Source organism: Mustela nivalis, assembly GCF_964662115.1.
Source record: "Mustela nivalis genome assembly, chromosome: 2".
Classification (NCBI taxonomy): Eukaryota; Metazoa; Chordata; class Mammalia; order Carnivora; family Mustelidae; genus Mustela; species Mustela nivalis.
Genome location: NC_139021.1, coordinates 156,116,299 through 156,135,107, shown reverse-complemented (window position 1 = coordinate 156,135,107; position 18,809 = coordinate 156,116,299). Strand labels below are relative to the sequence as shown.

Below are 18,809 nucleotides of genomic sequence, written 5' to 3'. Positions count from 1 at the left end.
TTAATTGAAAGTTGGATCATGTAAGGGAATTACAGAAGAAAAAAAAAAGATTCATACATAACATTTTATTTTAACTTAAAACAGCTAATGGTACATCTTTCACTCATGTTTTTAAAAATGTAGAGCCAAAGTCTTTGATTTATATCTAGTCAATGTTTCCATCATTTTCCCTTTGACATTCATAACATATCTTCTGTGTTTCCAGTGTTTCTAAAGTAGAACAAGAACATTAAGACCTTTCTTAAGCATTCTAAGTGCAGAATCCTTCTAGATTTATACATTTCTCCCCCAGACTTTAATCGTTGTTTCACCCACACCTAATTTCATGTTGTTGTTTTTTTTTAAGTGACTCACCTTGTTAAATTTCTCCAAAACATTCAACATAATGTTCGTAGGAATCATGCATCCTTTTTGCTTTTACATTTATCAGTGTATGTCATATTCAATTACATTAAATAATTATACTAACAAGCACAATTGACATAGATTTGGACCACCCCTGGTAGTCACCTGCCAACTGTGAGTGTGCTGTGGGTATTAATCAGTATCATAGAGGGACTGGAGTGTGTGTCACTCTAGCTTGTGGTTTAATAAAGCCTGTTCAGGAACCTCTTCAGTACTTATAGGCTCATATACTGCTTTGTATCCTCACCCTGACTTGAGCTCTATTTTCCTGTCTTACCCCTATTCTCAGTACCTTCAAGATCACATCTCTTCCTGCTTTCTCAAGCACTCCATTCCATTAGATAGTCTCTCTGCTGTATCCTTAAGTTCTCTTCTGTTTTGACCACCCTCAAGCCCATTTTCCTCTTGGTAGCCACACTGATCTTTTTAAGGTGTTCATCTGATCACGTCCCTTCTTTACTAAAGACTTTTTCATTTTCATTGAGGTAAGGTTCCAACTCCATGACATAGCCAGTGAGGATCTTCATAACACATCTCTTCTCCATCCACATCTCTTAGCTCTCACCCCTTCACTTGAAGTTCTAGCCATATTCAGTAACTTTGAGTTTTTCTAAATACAGTGAATTCCCTTATTTGTAAGCTTTGCCTTTGCTGTTCCTATTCCTGGAGCATTCTTCTGGCTCCCCTTACTCCCACATGCCTTATTTGATTCTTCTCGCTACCCCTTCTCGCCAGAGCCCTACCTAAACAAACCAGTAAGATGCCCCCTTAGGTGCATTGATAAAGCACTTGTCACAGAGCATTATGACTACCTCCTTACTGGTGATCCCCCCTTAGAGTAATGTCCTTGAGGGTAGAAGAGAGACTGTCATCGTCACGATTCTGTTTTCACTGCTTCTCGGACATGTGGTAGGGTCTCTAAATATCTGTGGAAAGAATAAATGACAAATGAATGAGCTAAACAGAAGAGAACAAGAGAAAGCAAAGAGGCTAAAAGAAAAGACCCTTTTCTGCTGATGATTTGGGGAATGGAATTAGTGTGAGGGTCTTGTTCTTCATATAAAATGTTAATGCCATCTCTTACTGTCGTCTGGAAACAGTAAGAAACTTCTTCAAGCTTTCTTTTTCTAATTTTATTTTCCTAATTTTGTACATTATTACTCTATCAAGCCTACTTTTTAAAATTTACTAGGGTGTTTTATAAAATATAAAATACATTGCTTGAGTAGTGTTGCAGCTACAAAAAAAAAAAAATGAAAGAATGAGGGAATTGCCTTTATTATAAAGATAGGAATTTTTAGCTATTTTTCTTTGCCACATTTTACTCCTTTAAGCATCTAATTTATTCAGTTTGCTTAGAGATGAATGCCCTACTAAAAAATCTGTTCTTGAAAGATTATCCAAGAAAATATTTTTGAGAGATTTTTGGAGGATTTAATAGATAAAAAAGAGTAAGAGAGTTGGAAGTTACTTGAAAGAAAATAATAATTGAAATTCGAGTATGACAAAAGTGAGAACTAAGACGTGAGCTATAGCAAAAGCGGGTGATCTTCAAGAATAAAGGCTAGAAACTGTGTTTATTGCATTTTGTTTAGGTATTTCATCTTCACGTCTTTCTGGGCATATAAGATATATTATGTGTATGGCTTCATGATGCTGGTGCTGGTCATCCTCTGCATCGTGACTGTCTGTGTGACCATTGTGTGCACGTACTTTCTACTAAATGCAGAGGATTATAGGTGGTAAGTACTTATATGGGGAGGAACCTCAGGGGATGATCCTATTTTCAAGTAAGATGCCATTCGAAATGTATTAAGTAGAGTAAAAGATCTGTATAGAAATTCTGGTCCTTAGGATGGGAATTATTTTTAGTTACAAATTAAAGATTTTGGAGGAAAAGTAATAACAGCCAAAAAAAGTTTTTGTACTCATAGTGGTCAGTGTGTTATATATTTTTACAAGGTGCTTGATGTGGTAAGAACTTTATGAGGACATTGCTACATTTTGAACAAAAGGCAGTTCTGAAGAAGGAAGTGTTTTATTTAAGGTCACTTATAATAGGGCATCTGACAAAATTCAGGATCTCTCCTTCCAGTTCTTAGGCTTTCTCCTTGTAGATATATTTAAATGCCATCTACCTGCATTTTTAAAAAGATTTATTTGTTTCACAGAGAGGGAAAGAGAGCAAGCTTGAGTGTGGTGGGTTTGGGTGGGGTGTGCGGAGGGGGGAGATCTTAAGCAGGCTCTACACCCAGCACAGAGCCCCATACAGGGTTTGATCTCATGACCCGAGATCATGACCTGAGCTGAAATCAAGAGTTGGCTGCTTAACCAGCTATGCCACTCAAATCCCCACATGCATTTGTTTTTAAATACACAGGATTTTCAAGGATGTTTTTATAAAATTCTTGGGTTTAAAATCTGTTTCAGCGCTGTTTATTCAAAAGAGTTACCTCTTTTTCAGGCAATGGACAAGTTTTCTCTCTGCTGCATCAACTGCGATCTATGTTTACATGTATTCCTTTTACTACTATTTTTTCAAAACAAAGTAAGTGGAGACATTTCCTCATTTTGTATTTAGGAAACTGTTGTCATTTAAATACCAGAATTTAAGAATAAAAGGTAGAGCCTAGGGGATGTAGTCATTGGTATCCTCCTAAGCACTGTACGGTGACAGATGGTGCCTCCCCTTGCGTGGGCACAGCATAATGTATAGACTTGTCCAGTCAGAGCTGTCTTGTCACTGTGTGTACACCTGCAACTAATGTAACATCGTGTGTCAACTAACTATACTTCAGTTTTTAAAAATAAATGTAGAATCTAAGGCCCTCTTTGATAGTAAAAATGGATATACTATATATATATATATATTTTTTTTTTTTGTCTTATTTCAGGATGTATGGCTTATTTCAAACATCATTTTACTTTGGATATATGGCGGTATTTAGCACAGCCTTGGGGATAATGTGTGGTAAGTTCTGAAATTTTGGGAATATCATGTGTAAATCTTCGAGATTTTTAGAATCAGAAAAATACAATAATTGAAAATTACATTCCGTTGCTTGGTCAGAAACAACAAAATAATCTCAAGAGTCTGATTTCAGTCCTTTTGACTATTCCTCAAAAATTCATCATTGATTCTTTTTTAATGTTTTGTTCCTAATCTGTATTACACTGTTTTCTATACCACAATTAGTTTCTTTTTCATGTTGAAATTTGGCCGTTTTTTAACTTAGTCTTTTTGGAAAAGATAATGTAAACAAGTTAAGGTTTGATTCTTGTTTGGAAGTTTCTAAGACTGTTCACAGAGATAACCGTGTCTAAGAGGCATTGTTCGGGTTATAAGTACACACTTGGATATCTGTAGACTGGGTTTAAGTTCTGGCTGTGCCACGTGTATGCTCTGCACCTTGATCCAGTTCTCCAAGCTCTTCAAACTATGTAAAATAAGATAATGCCACAATTTGGGGGGTTTGTCCCAGTCTTCCATTAAGAAGAAGAAGTAATATTTATCATCATATAATAGAGTGTCTGGCATGTGTGAAATACCTAGAAAAGAAGTTTTAGAAGCAACCTGATCAAGGGAAAGGGCATCGACCTGAGAGCCTGAGAGACCTGGATTAAATTCCCCTATTGTTTTTTGTGTGGGTGGCTATGAGAAGTCATACTAACCTCTCTAAATCTCATTTTCTCATCTGTAAAATGGGCATATCTTTCAGAAGAGTTACTTGTCATTGTATCGTGTGTAAAGCACAAGTGTAATGCAGGTCTGTTATCAGGTGCTAAGAGAGACTCAGGTTTTATGGGAGACACGGCAGGGAGTGGGAAGAGTGGGGGCTTTTGGGATTGTTAGTTCTAGGTAGGAATCCTGGTGACCCAGCCAAATTATTTAACCTTTCTTCCTCAACATTCACATTTGCAAAACATAGTAACACCTACCTCACAGGGTTGTATGGAGGCTTCAGTGACTAGATGTGGGTAAACAGGTAGATGGCGGATGCTCAGTGAGCCATGGCTGCCGCGGTTCCTCTGCTGAAGAGGGCTAACAGTGCCCACGCTTCTCTTCTGGGATTGTGTCTCTGAGTTTATAGTTTGTTTAAGTTCCGATACCATGTGTTTTCACCTCAGAACAACTTGATGACACTGAGTTTAAGCAGAGGTACCTTCAGGAAAATGCGTACAAGTAACTTAACTTTTCTTCTGATTCAGGTTTCTGCTTGATGAATGAGGCTAATTCCCTAGTTCCCCCATAGGAGTAATGCCAGGCTTAAGAACTAATGAATGACTGTGGACACATTTCTAGATAGTTCATGATTCAGACCCTTCTCCTTTCTCTGTTATTTGCCATTGACTTTTTTTTTTTAAAGATTTTATTTATTTATTTGACAGAGATCACAAGTAGGCAGAGAGGCAGGCAGAGGGAGAGGGGGGAGGAAGCAGGCTTCCCACTAAGCAGAGATTCTGATGTGGGGCTTGATCCCAGGACCCTGGGATCATGACCTAGCTGAAGGCAGAGGCTTTAACCCACTTAGCCACCCAGGCTCCCTGACTTTTTTTTTTTTTTTTGGTAGTTCCATCTTTGGCTCTAAGGAGGGCAATAGAATAAGGGAAATAGAATAATCTTGTTGAAAGCTAGGTTCTGGTATGGCATTTGTGGCCCTTTGGGGTACAAGATTGCTTTTTACCTCCATCAAAAGAATACATTCCATAGATAGGTGGTTACCAGAGGCAGGGGGCGTAGGAGTATGGGCAAAAATGGGTGAAGGTGGTTAGAAGGTTCAAACTTCCAGTTATAAGATGAGTGAGTTCTAGGCATGTATGGCGACTACAGTTAACAATATTGTATATTTGAAAGTTGCTGAGAGATTAGATATTAAAAGTTCTCATCACGAGATAAAAATCATAACTCTGTGCTATGTGAGGTGATGGATGTTAATTAAATTTATTGTGGTGGTTATTTTACAATATATACATATATCAAGTTACTATGTTGTACACCTTAACCTAAAACAAATGTTTTATGTCAGTTAAAATCTGTCCCATTTATATATACCGTGCATGATCGTGCATGTGCATGCACACACACACAATATTGACTGTAAAGTAGTAAAACTGATTCCACAAGCTATAAGCGGAGACAGTTCTCTATATTATGATCACATATTTTATTTGTAGCTGCTGTGATAACCATCCTTACCCTGTGATAATTAGTTAACCAACTTTGAGGGAAAGAGGGCTAGAATCTGCAGGTTAAAACTAGATTTGTATCACAAGGGAACATCCTTGTGTATCTCTAGGCAGTCAGAAGTTTGCTTTAGTATTGTTATTAGCCTGCCTTCCTTCAGAATGTTGCTTCTCCAACTCTTCTTTATTTAATGTGAGATACTTCTTTTTTTTTTCTTTCTTTCTTTTTTTTTTTTTTTTTTTAATATTTATTTATTTGACACACAGAGAGAGATCACAAGTTGGCAGAGAGGCAGGCAGAGACAGGGGAAGCAGGCTCCCCGCTGAGAAGAGAGCCCGAAGCGGGGCTCGATCCCAGGACCCTGAGACCATGACCTGAGTCAAAGGCAGAGGCTTAACCCACTGAGCGATCCAGGCGCCCCAGTGGGAGATATTTCTTGATTATCGCCAGCATTCAGTGATGTGTAGAACCATGAGATTATGCAGAGGGTTAAATTTTTTTTCTTGACTCTATATGTGATCTTAGGAAGACCTAGAGAGATAATATCTTGACATTTACAAAGAAAATGAAATGAATTTAGTTAATTTTTTTAGCGCTTTTTCTGTTGAAATTTCATCTTGCTGCCTGAAAATCTTGGCACATTCACAGTTCCTTGCTATCCTGGCAGTGTCCCAGCATGTATTCTTTAATGGGTGTGTGTGCCTTCAGTGCTAATCTGTTTTGGCGGGGGTAAGGAGGGAGGAAGTAGTTCAGATGAACTGATTAAAATGTCATCATAATACAGAATTGTACATGCTCCTCAGGTTATATTGCTAAAATGCTTTTTTTTTTTTAAATCAGTGATTGAAAGAAAAATATTTATTGGTTTTTTTAATGCAGGAAAAAGAAATATGTTAAGGTGAAAATAATTAGATTGTTACAGTTTTCCTGTTTTGATCATATTATTTTAGCTTTAAGGAAATTAAAAGTATCTGTGATTCTCAACACAGTTACATTTCTAGGGAGCGTACTTAGTATTTTCCTTTTATAAAGTCATATCTTTATCTGCTTATTCTTGAGATAACTCATATGATCAGGAAAAATGATTCTCTAGGTTGATACTGTTTGGCTTTTAAGCATCACTCTGTTCAGAGGGGTACAATGTTTTCTAAGTCTGGAATATTAGATTTGGTTATTGGATTGGTGTGATACTAGCCCAGTTAAATTTTTGTTTCTTGTTAAAATTTTATAGATTTCTCTTATGTTCTAAGAATTTAGGTTCCTATTTACAAATTGAATGGTCTTTTTCCTTACTTTATAAGGACTTTTCAACTATTTCAGAATGATATCACAATTTCCAAGTGTAATTGTAATATAACTACTTCATATTATAATAAACATCTATTAATTGCAAAAATAATTAGAAATAGGTTTGCTTTGTTGCTTGGTGGGTTTTAAGAATACTTTGAGGGGCACCTGGGTGACTCAATCTGTTGGGCATCTGCCTTCGGCTCAGTTCATGATCCTGGAGTCTGGGATCAAGACCCAAGTCAGGCTCTTGCTCAGCAGGGAGCCTACTTCTCCCTCTGCCTTTGCCTGTAGCTTCCCCTGCTTGTGCTCTCTCTTTCTTCTCTCTCTGTCATATAAATAAATAAAATCTTAAAAAAAAGAATACATTTAGTATTTAATTATGGGAGATTTTCAAATATATGCAGAAAGAGGGACAACTATATATATGGATATATATATAAAATGAAAAATAAGTATATATACTGAGTCCTCATGTACCACCTAATACCAGTAATTATCAACACATGGCCAATCTTGTCTTCTTCATAATCCCATCTCATCCCTCTTTTTATTCTCATATGAATCATGAGTCTTTTTTAACTGTAAATATTTCAGTACATATATATGTGTGTGTACATGTATAATAACTATAACATAGTTATGTAATAATTATATACTTACATAATAATATTTGTAATGATATATAGTAATCATATTTCAGTATATACATGTATCTAATTCCTTCATATGTTCAAATACTCAGTTAGTATTCACATTTACCCCACCAATTTCCATGTCTTTTTTTTTTTTTTTTAATTTTATGTATTCATTTGACAGAGAGAAATCACAAGTAGATGGAGAGGCAGGCAGAGAGAGAGAGGGAAGCAGGCTCCCCGCCGAGCAGAGAGCCCGATGCGGGACTCAATCCCAAGACCCCAAGATCATGACCCGAGCCGAAGGCAGCAGCTTAACCCACTGAGCCACCCAGGCGCCCCAATTTCCATGTCTTTTTAAATATAGTTTGTTTACATCAGGATCTAATTAAGGTCCATGCATTGCTTGGTTAAAATGTTGGGGGTTTTTTTGTTTTTTTGTTTTGTTTTGTTTTTTAAGTAGGCTCCATGCCCATTGTGGAGCCCAACATGGGACTTGATCCTGAGATCAAGAGTCGGACACTTAACCAGATGAGCCACACAGCCCCCTGGTTAAAATGTTTCTTAGGACTCTTTTAATCTACTGATGTTTCCTCTCTTTTCCCTTATAATTTCTGTAAGAAATTTGAGTTTTTGTTTGTTTGTTTTAACTTTTATAGAGTTTCCCACACTCTGAATTTTTCTGAGGTGTCATTTAATGTTTCTCCATGTGTTTCTCCCCATATTTCCTGTAAAGGGGTAGTTAGAGCTATAGGCCTAATCATACTCAGGAATACTTGTCCAATAGTACTTAATAGGGGCTCATAAATTTATCGGGAGTTACTGATTCTTTCTGTGAAGTTAGCAGCCATTGTTAATTATTGCCTCATTCAAATAATGCTTTGGTGGTTATAATATTCAAATTCTGTCGTTCCTTTTATATTTCTGGAGTGCTTCTATAAGGATAAACTTCTTTTCATCAACTATTTGGTACTTTGAGGTACAGTTCATATATAGGAAAGGCAGAGTAGACTTCTTTCTTTCCTTGTATACACCAGTTGGGTGAATAGAAGTTAGTTCAAAAGGTGACTAATTAGGGGTGTGTGTGTTTTGTGTGTATCATTATTAACTTATGGAAGATTTACTTTTAGGCTCGGATAGTAAATTTCTAAATCCAATGGAGAATCTTCTCTTTGGCTTGATTGACTACCTGTCTTGTTCTGAGGATTCCTTAGTATAATTTGCAGTGAAGAGCTATCCAGTTCATTAATACACTCAGCAAGTATTTACTGAGTACCTTATCATGTGCCAAGTACTCTCTAGGGTATAGAAAATAAATACCTCATTTAACAAAACAGACAAATTCCTCGCTTTCTGGTGTTCTGAGCCTCATTTGAGGCTAATTATTCAAAACATTTCACAACTCCTGACGTACTGAGCTGTCTCTCTCATCCACTTCCTCAAATATGTCTTCCTTTTTACCAACTACAGAGCTTCTACAATTTAAAGATAAAAATTCTGCCAGAAAATGCCTCTTTAGAGTTTCAAATGCGATTGTGCCATGGTTCTCAGTCCTTTTCTGAGAGAATCCCATCACATCTTACTTCCATTAGGTATCATATGATTTGGAGAACATGTTAAAATGGTTTAAATGACCTAGAATAATTTATGCTCAATTTTTTTAAATACATATTTTTTTATTTAACAAATTTTTTGTCATTATCAAATTACTCTTGCTTTGTACGTGATGTATTTTAATTCGTATAGTTATTATACATGTAGTATAGTTCTAATTCTAAAAATATCACATTGGGTCTAACTTGGTATATGACAGTAATAGGTGATTGCAAAACAAGTGATACAGTTTAGTAAGTTTAGAGTGAACACTAACATAAAAGATGTTATCTTGAAAAAAGAGTAACTTTTCAGAGCAGAGAGCATTTAATATTTGTAAATGGTGGATATTGCCTTATATGTATTAGTTTCAAAACATTTTATTTTATCTTTGCAGGAGCAATTGGTTACATGGGAACAAGTGCCTTTGTCCGAAAAATCTATACTAATGTGAAAATTGACTAGAGACCCAAGAAAACCTGGAACTTCGGATCAGTTTCTCTTTCATGGGGTGGAACTTGCACAGCAAAAAAAAAAAAAGCGCAAGAAGAGATTTGGGCTTTCACACTGGGTACTCTGTGGGTCTCTCTTTCGTGGATGGCTTAAAGTAACATCTATTTCCATTGATCCTAGGTTCTTACTGACTGCTTTCTCCAACTGTTCACAGCAAATGCTTGGATTTTATGCAGTAGGCATTACTACAGTACATGGCTAATCTTCCCAAAAACTAGCTTATTAAAGATGAAATAGACCAGCTCTCTTCAGTGAAGAGGACAAATAGTTTATTTAAAGCATTTGTTCCAATAAAATAAATAGAGGGAAACTTGGATGCTAAAATTACATGAATAGAATCTTCCTGGCACTTAGTGTTTCTACGTTATTGAAAAATGATGTTCCAGAAAGATTACTCTTTTCTCTTATTTTTACTGCCATCGTCAACCTATTGTGGGACATTTTTATATATTGAATCTGGGTTCTTTTGACCTGTTTCCCCCCCCCCCAATCCAACTGCATCCTTTTTTTAAAAAAAGAGAGAATTAAAAAATATTAAAATCCTGCATGTAATATATCTGCTGTCATCTTAGTTGGACCAACTTCCCATTTATTTATCGTAAAACTATTCAGTTCCATCTTAATTCCATCCAAAGAAGATACAGTCTGAAGATAGAGGTGTACTCTCTACAATGCAATTTACTGTACAGTTAGAAAGCAAAGTGTTAAATGGAGAAGATATTTGTTTTTATTAAACATTTTGAGATTTAGATAAACTACATTTTAACTGAATGTCTAAAGTGATTATCTTTTTCCTTCCCCCAAGTTAGTCTTACATCTTTTTTGGGTTTGAATGAAGGTTTTACATAAGAAATTATTAAAAACAAGGGGGTGGGTAATAAATGTATATAACATTAAATAATGTAACGTAGGTGTAGATTCTCAAATGCATTTGGATGTACAGATTGACTACGGAGTACTTTTTTCTGATGATGATTGGTGTAGAAATGTGTGAATTTGGGTGGCTTTTTACATCTTGCCTACCACTGCATGAAACATTGGAGTTTCTTCAAAATGTGTGTGTCATACTTCCTTTGGGAGGGGGATTGTTTTCTTCTGTTTCTTTTCTGAGTCTCCTACAGGAGCTAAATTTGTAATTTAGAAACATTTAATTTTGTTAATCCTGTCTGGGGCACTTAAGTAACATCTAAAGCATTACTGCTTTAGAATGTTAAAATAAACTTTCCTGACCAAATTGTTTTGTGAAAATAGATGTGTTTGCAATTTGAAGGTATCTTTTCAAAAGGCAATATTACTGAATGCAATTTTTTAAATATACTGTAAACTGTGCTTTTCTAATACAGGAGACCCACACCTTAGAATCTCCAGACTTGCTTACATCTAGATTATCCAGTAGAGTCACAAAGTAAAATAAGCCTTTAGAATTACATTGTGGCACAAAATCTGTTCAGGTTGGTGGACCGTGTCAAGTGGGGATGGGGTAAAAGTGGTTAGCTTGCTATTGGATGAGCTAATAAAGGTTACAGTTTTCTAAGAGAAGTGATTTAGTTTTGAATACATCTTTCTGGAGCTATCCATAATGTGAAGTTTTCCTAGAACCATTGAGTTTCTAGTTTAATAGTTTGCTATGCAAATGACCACCGAAAACAATACTGTATATTGGTATTTTTAGAAAGACTCAGAACCGCTGTATTTAAACTTTAATGTGAAACTCATGCCATTTATAGTTAAATAAGCTGTTTTCATTACAAAAATATGTTTCTGTAAATTGACTCTGCGTCCTATAATGTGGTATATAAGGACTATTAAGAGTGAAAGTTTGATTTCTTAACCACTTAAGTATGGCTCACATGAACAAACAGGAGTTTGATCAGAAGCTGTAGGTAAATCCTTCTTCAAGCCAAAATGTTGTATTAAATGCAGTCTGTGGCTCTTCCATTTTCTCTTCCTTCTCACCTGCCTTTAAGATCTTACAAGAAACTGAATGTCAGTATTTAGTGGCTTATGTAAAGTAATTACAACATAAAGTCTATCTAATGGAGTATCAGTTGGGCAGCAAGCGTTTGTCTTAGTAAAATGAAATCTGTTTCTCATGAATTTTGCAGGTAAGGTAAGGGTTTTAAAAAACGTGTGCTTTAGGTGCTTTCGGGTATACCAATTCCTTTTACTAAATTGAGTTCTATTTCAAGTCCTTTAGAATCCTCAGTGAACAAAAGTTTTCTAATTTCCAAATATGTTGTGTCATTAAAGTGAATATAGTGAATATAAATTGCCTTGAAAGTGCTTAGAAAATATATATTGATTTATGCCTTCATGGAGGGGCTGGCCATGTGTGTGTCTTGAAGAAGACTTAATCCACAAACAGTTTAGCTCCCTAGCTCTGGGTTATAGAGTAGTAAAATAAAATACTTAAGTTAGTTAAAGGGTGAGGTTCTTTCACTCCTTAATGCTGTGTGTCTGTCATCCATTTGTTAACATTACTTGCTCAACTTATCAACTGATGCTTTGAACACTACCAAAAACTAAGGATAAACTTTCTCCTTGTATCTGTAAGCATGCTTCTACTAAAATTTAGCTACAGTACTAACTGGCATCATTATTCATCTATCCTAGTACAAGGGTAGGATAAAGTGGAAATGGAATGGCTGGAACTATGGTAAAGCATTTTTTGGTATATCATGTTGGGCTCCTAATTTGTACTAAGTTTGACCACGAATCAAGCCCCATCCTCTTAGAATCCATTATACTGTGCTGATATCTGAACCTAATGAATGGTATGGTTGGGTGTTTTTCGTTGACAGTGGACAGATCTCTTTATAAGGGTGGTTGCTGCAAATTCTAGTTTTTCCAAAATCCAGTTTATTTAGGATTTACCCACAAATTGTATTCAGTTTGTTAAAGCTTGTGTTTCCTAAATGTTTACAAACCACCTTCTGCCAAATGTCTTGCAAATAATATTCCTTTGAGTAATTTCCTTGAATTTTTACAAATGTAAAAAAGAAAAGAAATGTATTAATGTAATTTGTTCAGGAAAAGCTGCATACCGAAGGGCTTCTGTATATAAATTCTGGGAAAGAAAAGCCTATTTGTAATCTATACACTGCAGTTCCATTTGGGTTTTAAGTTTAGGTTTCAGCATGTCGTAGTGCTTCAGTCTATTGATTTATTGGAACATGTAATAAATAGGAGCAGTGACGTATGAAAATGCAAGTACTCATTAATGTTTTATGTCTTCATAAAAATTCGATGGCTATGAAGCTGTATTTTCGCAATCAAGATGTTAAAGAGATCAGAGCAGTGAAAATTTATAAAGATTGTTTGGAAGTGTCTACAGAAATAGACTACATTTAGAGGTGGGGTAGATCAGAAAGTGAACATAAAGCTGCAGAAATTTTAAAAGGTTTAAATTCAATATGAGGAGTAATTCTAGTTCTCTCTTAGGAGCCTTTTCTGAAAGCTGTCTGAGTTGACATTCTTATTAGAGCTGTAGGCGGAATTGTGCAAAGACAAAAGGAAAAATTAAGTTTTTATTTTACTGTATCAAGAGATGGAAACAGAAACTGTTGTGAGGGTGAACTAGGCTTGCAGGTAATTGACGGACAAGGCAGTATTTTATGTGTTTACCCCAGTTCCTCATTTTAGGACATTTGAAAGTTAACAAATGTTCGAAGTAAGATCTTCAGGCAAGGAAAAAATAACATAGAATTCCGTTTTGAAGGACAGGAGAGTATACGCAGAAAAGCAGTCGCATGTGGGCTTTTCGTCTGTGTCGTATTTGAACCTATAAATCTCCACAGAGCATGGACAGTTGTTACCAGTGGGAAGGAAACTGTTACTGATTGATGATTACTTCCATTTTGTACCCACCTTTGGTTTCTGTAGATCGTATTCCAACTGGCTTTTTAGTAATAGATATCCAGTATATACTGTATCAAATACATTTGAGGTTCTAATCTAGACTGTTAATCTAACTGAAGTTGGATTTTTAAAATAATAAAAAGTTAAATGTACTTTCCTTGGATGCTTTATTTCTTTCCTTTTTGAAACAAGTGAAACAGGTCTAAGGAATCACCCATTATTACTGGTATGCATATGAAGTGATTACTGATAGCATTTCACAGTTAAACAGGAACCTGCAGACTTTTGCTGTGAAGGGCAGGTAGGAAATATTTAAGGCATTGAGGGCCAGATGCAACTGCTCTAACACTGTAGCACAGCAGCGGAAGTAGATAGGACATAAACCAGCGAACATGGCTGTTTGCTATTGGATATACAGATTGACTGTCGAACAATAACAATAACAGCCAATGGGCTACAGTTTGCTGACCCCTGAAATGAAGGATTTAAAAATTAAGATTCGATTTTTCACCTAACTGCTTATTTGGGGGAAAAAAAATTAAATATACAGAAAGTTGAAAGAATGGTACAGTGTATAAGGTTTGTCTTTACAAGATTATTTTTCTCTTCTATTATCATTCTTTTGATTTCTGTGTACAAGCTCTGACTCCTACACTCAAACCCTTCTATCCCCAGGCCTGTCGTTATGATTAATCCTACATTGTCTAGCCAAAGTAGTGCCATCCATGTTCCCTCACAATTCTTCTGTGAAGCTGATAGGGTAGACTACTACATATTCTAGGAAAGAAGCTAGAGCAGCCAAAGAGTATATTATTTTAGGCTGGAAAGAATCAAGATGAGATTAGGGTCCTCTCGACCACTCTCACTGTGAAATGCGAATACCACAATTCTAGCCTGTGGAGCAGATAATATAGGGAAAGATCGCATTGAAGATGAGTGTTTTATTCCAACAGAAGAGGTTATTTTTATTGTGCTACATCAAAATCAGTAATTTCCCCAGGTCTATTGGTACTTCTCTTTTTCATCTCCTGCTTTAACTAGTTATTTCAGTCCTTGTCAACCCTCTTAGTTCTTCCCCTAATTTTAGCTACCTCGGTCAATACAAATACTTGACAATTGCTGTTGGCCAAATAGTTTCACTTAGTACAAATGTGGATTGCTTTTGATCTCTAATGGACAGTTTCTGTGTGGATGGAAAATTAAGAGTCTGAGGGACTCTATTATATAGCCAGCTTTTGGATTTCAAAGTGAGAACTGTTTTCTTAAACTGTTAATCTACAGTTTAACGTTAGAATAGGGGGGAATGTGCCTCCAGTAGGAGTGTGGGGTTGGTGCTAATATAGTCTACAAATGTATTTAAGTCATTTTCAAAATTTTGCATGTTTAAGGTGTTAAAAGTTTCAAATTTACAAAGTGGAGGAAATGGTTATATGGAGAAGTTGGATATAAGTCATTTTAACTGCCAATGTCCTGATTATTCTTAGTGGCTCAGTCTAAGCTACTAAGATTATGGTACTTAACTTTGAAGGTCATTGATGGGAAGGGAGGGCCTAGAGAGTGAAATATGGAAGGTTCCATATTGGAACTTGGTTCCAAGTTGGGAGTTGGTTATAGGTGAATGGAGTAGGACATACATACATAGGTAAGTGTCGTAAGTGTGGTTAGCTTGAGGGTTACGGTAGGTGTTGGCATGAGGATGCAGGCTGTGTGGTTATCAAGGTGTCCCTAGCAGAAACATGGAGGTGTGAAGCAGCAAGGCTCTGTTAGGGTGATGGCAAGGTGTTTAATGCAACAGGAGTGGAGAGTGGACAGAGGTGGAAGGAGCCAAGACTGGAAGTGTGGAAGGAAGACCTGACAGTACATAGTGAGGTGCAGTGTGTTGGAGGAGCTCAGACAAAGGTTTTGGAGAAGAGCTACAAGGGGTTTTGAACAGCTGTTCAAAGATTATAACATAGTTTTAATAACCTTCTCTAAGGAACTCAAAGTGCCTTCTCAGTGGTAACGTAAACAAAGGAATGAGCTACCAGATAAGAGTGCCTGCTTTATTCTAGAGGTTCTTCTCCCTACCCTGGAGGAAATGGTGATGATGTGTAGTGGTCTGGAATGGCAAAATGAGGAGAAAGTGGCCTGTGTGGAGTAGCTGGCCACTTGGAGGGGTTGCACAGGGGTTTGAGAGCTGCTGCAAGAGAACCGGCCTGCTCTGGGTATCTGGAAATAGATGGATAGACATCTGACTAAAGGGGAGGGCTGGGGGGAAGCTTGTATCCACTTGGTAGTTTTTCCACAATGGGGGAGGAAACCACAAAAATTATGAGTAATTATGGATGTAATGGGACTATGCTGAGCCGCTTTAGAGCATAAAGCCTTTTACTCTAAATCTACCTCTAGTATTCCCATGGGATTTAAATTTAAAAATACATATTTTAAAAATTATATGGGTCAAGATTAAGGTTCAATATAAAACTAGTGTGTGAAATCAGTAATTGTAGAACTCATAAAAATTATTGGGGCACCTGGGTGGCTCAGTGGGTTAAAGCCTCTGCCTTCAGCTCAGGTCATGATCCCAGGGTCCTGGGATCGAGCCCCACATCGGGCTCTCTGCTCTGCAGGGTGCCTGATTCCTCTTCCTCTCTCTCTCTCTGCCTCTCTGCCTACTTCTGATCTCTGTCAAGTAAATAAATAAGATCTTTTTTAAAAACTACATATTTTAAAAATTACATGGGTCAAGATTAGGGTTCAGTATAAAACTAGTGTGTGAAATCAGTAATTGTAGAACTGTTAAAAATTATTAACCATCCCTTTTCAGTTGTTCCTATCTAACCTCTCAATACGATAATCCAAATGTTTGTTGCTGTTTATTGATGGAGAGCCAAAGTAGCATGAAAACAAGGCTTCTGACATAAAACTGTGCAGCTTGCTCATTCAGGAGCACCACTGTCTTCAAAATATTTGGACAAAGACTGTTGGTGAGAAGACCTGGCAGCTACTCACCAGGTGGGGATTAGAGGCAACAAAGGCTCACAACCTCAGGGCTTATACAGGAGGTCTCCTATAATGTCCTACTTTCTAGAGGAATTCCCTGCTAATGAGGAAGCCAGTTGGCTGTTTACCTAGTGCCATCTGGAGACCTGGAAGTGTCACAGAAGTTTGTTAGGCTTTTTAGATGTTGACTTTGTGGACTTGCCTACTGACAGGTGGTGACCTTCACTGGGTTCAGTGCAGGGAACGATGGCGTTGGGTTTGACTCCTTCCAGCATTCAGGCAGAAATGCCATTCAACCCCTTCCCACACCTATTGCCTGTTTAATGGCCACTTGGCCTCTTCACTGCCATTTGGTGGCATCCACTCCCCCCCCAGACTTCTTTCTCCTACTTAGGAGTTCCAAATCAGATCTTCTTGCCCAATCTGGCTCCATTCTGCATGTGCCCATTTGATGATGAAACAGGGTCAACTTGGATTTCTAAGGGTGAAGACAAAATACCCCCGACACTACCTTCCAGTAGTTGTTTTAAACCTTTACTGGTTTGAAGGACTTGTTATCCTAGTTAATAGATAGGACATTACCATAATCCAAGAAATTAGAGTCTTGTATATAAAGCCCAACTCTAGTTTGTCATTAGTGGCCGTGAAGTCATGTGGAAACCTAAAAGCAAGTTTAGTTCATATTTTGCTTAAATATTTTAAATGAAAAAATATTCTACTGGGTGGGATGCTGAAAAATCTCTACACATTGATGTGTTTTACTTCTTGATTAGGGTAATTTTGCTTGCATAAAAAGGTCTTTGAAATGCCTCATGGTAATAGAACTTTTTATGTCTATAAGTCAAAATGGCTCAGTTCTGACAATTTTTACATTTAAGGTACAATGTGGGAGTGGGTTTCAAATACTCTTGATTATTCTTCTAAATTATTTGGTCATATGTTTTTAATTGGCAAAAAATAACCAGACTTCAAAAATTGGTCATTTTTATTCCATCCAAGTTACTGGTGAGTGGCATATTTAATAAAAACATGTCTTTAATTTAACACAAATAGCACATACAGCTGTTCATTTGTCAATCTTTTTGCCTGCACGAAGCATCTTAAAACAGTTTTGCTGAAGCATAGGGTCACCAAGAGGGGAAATCTGTCATTTTAAATAATTCTTCCCCTAAGGCAATCGCATCACCAGCCACTAGGTTAAGTGAGGTGGGTGCTGGCACAAAGGTCCTTCATGGCTAGACGAGGGATATTGAGAAAGCTGAGAGAATCATGATCTTTTGTTTTTTTCTGAGCTGAAAGCTACCAGCGAGAAGATTAACTTCATTCCTATGGAGAAACGATTGTCCGAAAGCACAGAGCCAGTTGGTAACGACGCGGGCCGCTCACACCCGGCTCCTGGTTCCGAGAGCTCCGAGCCACAACCGCTGCTGCCAGCCTTCGCCCACGTGTGCATCAGGGAGTTGTAAAGTGAGTCATGCCGACAAAACAAGGCGGGAAGTCCAGCCTTGATCTTCAGGAGCAGCGTTCTCGGGGGCCGGAGCCAGAGAAGGCGCCCGGACAAGGGAGCCAGAGAAGGCGCCCGGACAAGGGCGCCCTGCGGGCCCCCGGTCCTTGCCGGGAGCATCTTCACCTCGCTCCCCTTCCTCCGAAGTTGCGGAGGTGCCGGGAAGAGGAGGGGCCTCGCCTCGGGCGCCCGAGTGATTGGCTGCCCGGGGCCCCTGGCGAGGGCTGTGTGGTCCAGCCCGGGTGGAGAGGGGCGGAGCGGCCACTGCTCCAACCACCGCCACCACCGCCACAGTCGCAGCCGCTGCAGCCTCGGCCGCCGGGCAAGTAGCTCCGAGCCGCGGCTTCCTGAGCGCCCCGACGCGGACCGCAGCGCCGCGCTCTGCTCGCCCCGCGCCCGAGCCATGCGCGGCCGCCGTGCGTAATCGCCGCGCCGCCACCGACCTGACCCTCGCGCGCGGTCCCTGACCCGAGAGGAGCTTCCCGGACACGCAGCTCCCGCGGGCTCCGTCGGCCCCTCGCAACCATGCCCCGGGCGACTGCTCTCGGGGTCCCGGTGCCACTGTTGCCGCCTCTCCTGCTGCTGCTAGCGCCGCTGCCCCGCGGCGCCGGGGGGCTCGCGGAGCTCTCGGACGCCGCCCTGGACTATTCGGCGCTGGAAGGCGAGGAGGGCGCGGAGCAGCAGCTGGAGCATTACCACGACCCGTGCAAAGCCGGTAGGTGCCGCCGCCGCCGCCGCCGGGGAAGTCCGGCAGAAGTTTGCCTTTGAAATGCAAATGAGTGGTGGGCAAGCGGGCGCTGCCTTCTGTGGGGCGGGTCTCCCTCCCTCCCCCGAGGTTCCCCGGCTC

The 18,809-nt window shown here is 38.7% G+C and overlaps 2 protein-coding genes across 3 annotated transcripts in view; both read left to right on the top strand.

The window, feature by feature from the left end:
• Nucleotides 1–13,628, top strand: part of TM9SF3 (transmembrane 9 superfamily member 3) — a 71,211-nt gene extending 57,583 nt beyond the window's left edge. Inside the window, exons 12-15 of the mRNA XM_082722147.1 lie at nt 2,001–2,147; nt 2,870–2,953; nt 3,300–3,376; nt 9,503–13,628. Of these exons, the coding sequence (XP_082578273.1) occupies nt 2,001–2,147; nt 2,870–2,953; nt 3,300–3,376; nt 9,503–9,570 (376 nt within the window). The 3' untranslated portion in view covers nt 9,571–13,628. The remainder of the gene's footprint in view (nt 1–2,000; nt 2,148–2,869; nt 2,954–3,299; nt 3,377–9,502) is intronic.
• Nucleotides 13,629–18,183: 4,555 nt separating this feature from the next.
• The window catches only part of TLL2 (tolloid like 2), a 119,283-nt gene continuing 118,657 nt past the window's right edge, over nt 18,184–18,809 (top strand). For both annotated transcript variants that reach the window (XM_082722144.1, XM_082722143.1), the window contains exon 1: nt 18,184–18,677. In XM_082722144.1, coding sequence (XP_082578270.1) covers nt 18,488–18,677 — 190 coding nt within the window. In that variant the 5' untranslated portion in view covers nt 18,184–18,487. The remainder of the gene's footprint in view (nt 18,678–18,809) is intronic.